The following is a 5,795-nucleotide window of genomic DNA, read 5'->3' as shown; positions in this document are numbered from 1 at the left end:
ACATAACTCTATTACATGACATTTTTTTTAAACCACTGAACAACTATTTTTTTTTCTCCCCAAAAAAATCGATTAAATACGTTTCTATTAAAAACACAAATAAAATGATCTTAAATAACACGTGTTGCTGACAGTATTGAAGAAATATGGACTATATTTTTGGTGTGTTTCTTTTTTTTTTATTTTTTTTTTTTAATAATAATAATATCGGGTTATGCAATAAAATTGATGCATTTAAATTTACGGAAGCAGTACTCGTGCTGACAAAAAAAAAAGGAAAATTTTAATATGAATAAGCTTTACTATTATTATTATTATTATTATTTTTATTATTATTATTATTATTATTATTATTATTATTATTATTATTATTTTATTTATTTATTTATTTATTTATTTATTTATTTATTTATTTATTTATTTATTCATTAATTCATTACCATTCACATTTTTTTATTTGATTTATGAACCAACTAAATTCGCTAATGCATTGATTTTGCACCCTATAGCTATAATAATATTCATTTTAATTATTTGACACAGTTAACGTTTGGTTCTGCTGATGCTCAGTGTTCACACAGGCCTATTGAAAACTCACTCCAAATTAATTCCCGGAGAATGACTTGTACTTCAATCGATTTATTGTCAACGTTAAATTGGTTTAAAACATGTACAGCAGCCATAGTGTATGCGTTTTCTTTATCTTAACTTACAAAAAGGAAATAAAATAAACAACCAATCAAAATCATTTATATTACAGGTAAACAGAAAAGTATTAGCCAAATGTACAATCCCTACTTTTCATTAATCTAAAAGGATACAGTAGCTTACAATAGTCATATCAGAATAAACTCGGGAGTGTTCGTTTGTAAGATCCGGTCACTCAGGGAGCTTGTGTGGATCATAAGTTCGTACCTGGCGCCCTAACATCCCGTTTTCTGTTTGTTTACCACTGGTGAGAGCGGCGACCTTGTTCAACAGGGACCCTTCTACTACGATTATAAAGGGGAGTCCAAAACACACAGAATAAGGCTAGAAATGACATCTTGTCGTTCACTGGCAGGATGTAGAAAAAAAAGAAACCATGCCCTGGAAAAAAGAAAAAGTGGCTTGACCCAAAGCCTTGTTTTATCTGCATACACACTCCACATTCTCACCCCGAAGTCTACTTTTGGCCTCGTTTTCACTTTAGAGTTAAAGTTTTGTAGCAAAAAGAAAAAAAGTTTAAAATGAAGAATCAGTCCTACCACGTCCTGCCATAAAGCAGGTTTGATGTGACCATGTTGCTAGTGTAATCTACAGACGTGTCTATCTGACCCATGTTGTTTAGTGAGGAGTGGAGGGATGGAGGACTGGGTGACATTTCCTCAAGGTCTTGGGCCTGTACCATTGCTCCCACCTGCTGACCCGGGTGCTGGTTTATAGAGTTACTCGTGGCAGGAAGCACGACCCCAGAGCTGTTTTGTTGTTGCTGATGTTGTTGCTGCTGCTGCTGCATTTGCTGTTGGCTGGGTGTCGGAGTATTAGAGCCGTTCTGGCACGGCTTGCCATCCTTGACCAGCACGGGTACTGCCACCCGTCTGGGCGACTGCTGCTGCTGGCACAAGTTGCTCTCCTGCTGCAGCTGCTGCGCCGCCTTGTCCTTGGCCTGCCGTTTCATCTTGTAGCGGTGGTTCTGAAACCAAATCTTCACTTGAGTAGGAGTCAGGTGGATCATACTGGCCAGGTGCTCCCGTTCGGGTGCTGAGAGATACTTCTGCTGCTTAAACCTCCGCTCGAGCTCGTAGACTTGGGCTTGGGAAAAGAGAACACGTCGCTTCCTCCTGGGCGCCGCGTGTAACGGGGTCATGGCTTTGGAAGCGTCTGCCATGCCGCCCAGCGTCCCCATTCCGCTCATGTTCATACCTGTGGAGGGTCCCATGAATCTAGAAACTTCAAAACATACATAAACACGTACGGCTGTTCAGTGTCCAATAGCACCAAGTATACCGTGCATTATAAATATCGGTGCATATTGCTATTATGTACAATAATTATAAAGCAATATTCAGCAAAATGAACATTTTTTATTTAATTAATAGCAACTGTAATTGCTGATCATATAGTAAAATATTGGAAAAATTGCCAGTAACACTATATTTCACCACATTAAATAAATTACATTAGTCCGTAAAACTCTATGCATGATCTAAAAACGCCTTATTGTTAAACTTATACACGGTTTAAAAAAATTTATAATAATATGTCAAAAATAATAATAAACCCTTTAAAACAGTGCTACTTACTTGTTGAATATCTTGGGTCGGGGTTGGTGCCGTACCACCCCGTTGCCGCCGCACTGCTCCTCATAGTTTCTTGGTAAGAGGGCAGATCGCCCATGTTGGCAATGCCTCCATTGCAGTAACCGCTCATAGCGCTGTGGGAGAACTGGGAGACGGTGTGGGGCATGTGGTAGGTACTGGCCACCGTGGCGTTATGGCCCATCGAGTGCTGCTGCATGCCCGTCTGGGACACCTGAGGTTGCCGGTATGCTCCCAACGGAGATGCCAGGTTCCCAGAGCCTTCCATGCCACTAAACTTCTTGTACGTCTCTTCTATTGGGCTGAGAATGTCTGTCACTGAGAAAGGTGTCGTGTGTTTTGGGCTCAGCGACATGGTTCAGAAAAAGCGAGGCGGGGATGCGCGTGCTGGAGCCGCTCGGCCGCGTCGTTCTCGCGCGCGTCGACGTAAGAGAGCGCTCGCAGTAGTTGCCTGAGATCCGATTGATCGCCTTCGAGGAGGAGGCGAGCCCTGGCCACTCTCATCTTGGGTTTATTGTAGCCAGGCGCCAGGTTTACGACAAACACGAGGGGCGGAGCGATGGCCCGCACCAGCAAACAATAGTCATTGACATCTCGGCTAGACAATTGAAGGAAAAAAAAATGCTTTTAGTTTCATATTAAGTTAAGCCTTCTGCATTGGATACAATGTCTCTCCTTCCCACTATTCCCATTTTTTTCCGCCTCACAGTAAGGCAGTGTCATCATTTAAACGAGTGTTCCCTTCTCTGAGCCTCTGTTTTCATTCCGCCGAGCGGATCAGCGCCACTTTTTCCCCCCGACGCTCTGTTTCTCAGCGTCAGTGGGGAATTCCATACTTTTCTCCCAAGTTTGAGAGCACTTTGACAAACCATAAGCGCCACCGAGCACTAGCAAAGAGGCACAATGAAGGCCTCTCCATTGTATGACCTAATTTATGTGCCTTGAGCATCATTTTGCACCACCAGAGAGGGGCTCTTCCAAATTAGCTCAAGGTAAAAAAAAAACAAAAAAAAAAAAAAAAAATCTGACCACAATATGACAATGAAAAATCACAATCAAGATTTATTTTTATATGTACAAGAACACTGACTTTTATATATTTATTTTAATCGTTGAGTAGTCTTCCTATCTGTCATTGCAAAAGGATATGGTACAATATTCTTCATTGTGATATATGCATTGGGAAACCGTATTTCTTTGTTCATTGTCTTTGACTAGAAAGGGTAATAATAAATTCTTTTCATTTGCGTTGTCAAAACAAGCAAAAGAAAAAGTATTTCGAAATGTTTGTGGTTGTACATTTTTATAAATGTTAATTACACTATTTTAATCGAATTTATAATAAATAAATTAGATTTAGGAGCCGTCAGTTGATCCTGTGGAATCTACAGGTGAGGGGAAGGGGAATGTTTTTATATATATATATATATATATATATATATATATATATATATATATATATATATATATATATATATATATATATATATATATATATATATATAAGCAGAAACCCGCTAGTAAAACACAACACATTGAATGTTTTATAGTAATCAAGAAAAGTTATATTCATAACCAACCCGCTTTTTAACTTGTAACGTTGTAAACGATAATGTTTGTACTGAAAATAGTTTGTCGCAACCGATGAAAAAGTCACATCTGATTTATTTTTAAGTTACTATTATAGAAGTACAGACTTTAAAACACAAGGCAATCATTCAAAAAAAACATGCACATTAATGTATAATAGTCAGATGCGCATTTTCATTTGATTACTAAGGCTGGAAATCGAAATATATTCACATTGTAATGCGCAAACAAACGGACGCATAAACTTATTTACTGATGACATCATTCATTCTTTACACAATATTCATAAAACAAGAAAAAAAGAAAAACCTAAAGCTTATTTCTAGTTTCACTTGGCAACCAGTGCTCCCTAATCATATTCGACTTATGAAACTGTAAACATCAAGGACTCGTAGTATCTCAGCTTTCAAATATATCCTTTAAAAAAATCGGGATTTTGGTGAATACATTTCTTAGATCGAATTTTAAGACACAAACTATCCTTGTTAAACGACACTGATGTTGCGTGGTCCCTCGCAGAAACTTGGCTGGCATGTGTGCGCCTTCGCCATTAGGTAAATGAGGCCGGCCACTCAACCTTGTGCAATATTAAGACAGAGAGCGCGACCGCGGGCCAAGCGCGCGCCTCACTGCAGCCCACCACCAACACCACACTGGTGAGCGATCCGGATTTCGACTCTGCTTTAGAGAAAGAAGGAAAAAAGTTCCTATTGCATTCAGGACCAGCTTTACCGAATAAAGCAATGCAGAGAGGACTGGAATGTAGAGGACCACGTTATCGGAGGTATTCAAACGAACTGGTTTGTCATGCTGTCCCTGTTCTTCTGTAGCCTGTAGAGATATTTCTTAGGACAACGACTAACCTGTAGAAAACAAACTGTTTTGTATTCAAGCACATGTTTTTTGATGGCTCATGGATTCATCTATATGACCTTGTCTACGTATGGATGTACATGTGTGTTTGTGTGTGTTTGTGTATGTGTGTGTGTGTGTGTGTGGGGGGGGGGGCGTGCTAGCATGGAGATAGTTGCAGTTGAAACACAAGCACTGAACGGAAACTTACACGTGTTTATATTTGGATAAAAAAAAAGTGTGACTTGATGCAGTAAAAAAAAATCGATTAATGTGCACGGAGCTTGAATTTGGTATTGTGAGATGAGAGCGCGGTGAATATTAAGGTCCTGAGTGTCAGTACATATTTATTTAATCAAATCTTATTGATGTGTAACTTGAAAACTGTATATTAGATATAAGTTATGCATGCAGTTATAATTCAGTGCATCATTTGACAGGTCTGGGACTGGATAAAACCACTAAGGTCGACTATTAATACGGTTGAAGTTAGTAAACAAATATCGCCAATCTTTAACACCATGTCTACTATTAAGGCACTAAAAAAGGGATATCCGTAGATTTGCTAAAAGAGCCGTGTGGCTTGACCTTGGGGTGGTTATCAAGATATTGTATGATGATAGCCTCAAGCTCCATTCCCTTCCAGGGCTCACAAAGACAGCAGAAATGTTAAGCGCCATTGGCCAGTCATCAAGATAAAAGTTGTTGGTGTCGTATTCATCAAACATGCTCTCTCTTTTTTTTTTGTATCCGAGATGCACTCAGGCTTTGAAGGATGATGTTTGAAAGATCAGGACGTAATGCATTCACGCTCATTTTAAAGAAAAGTCTGCAGTTTTGTGCAGAGAGAAAGGGCGAAATCTCGTGTACTCTGGAGTGGCTGATGTGACTTTAACAGGCGAATGAAGCACTGAGGGGTACCTGAGGGCCAAGAGCGCTCCGACTAAGTGCGCAGCTCACAGTCTGCTTGCCGAACAAAGTGGCCGGAGTGAAGGAAACGGGGGCTACTGAGAGCGCAGTAGAACCTCAACTTTCACAGTATGAAAATATCAG

The 5,795-nt window shown here is 39.6% G+C and overlaps 1 protein-coding gene across 1 annotated transcript; it reads right to left on the bottom strand.

Moving 5' to 3' along the window:
* Positions 1-634: 634 nt before the first annotated feature.
* nkx2.4a (NK2 homeobox 4a) lies at positions 635-2,655 on the bottom strand (the record flags this gene model as incomplete). The annotated part of the gene is made up of 2 exons (XM_083545390.1): positions 635-1,932; positions 2,286-2,655. 2 exons carry the CDS (start codon positions 2,653-2,655, stop codon positions 1,244-1,246), a joined length of 1,059 nt encoding a protein of 352 aa, XP_083401516.1. The 3' UTR covers positions 635-1,243.
* Between the last annotated feature and the right edge of the window lie 3,140 nt (positions 2,656-5,795).

The sequence above is a fragment of the Silurus aristotelis genome, assembly GCF_946808225.1.
Source record: "Silurus aristotelis genome assembly, chromosome: 6".
Lineage (NCBI taxonomy): Eukaryota > Metazoa > Chordata > Actinopteri > Siluriformes > Siluridae > Silurus > Silurus aristotelis.
This window is presented reverse-complemented; position numbering and strand designations above follow the sequence as displayed.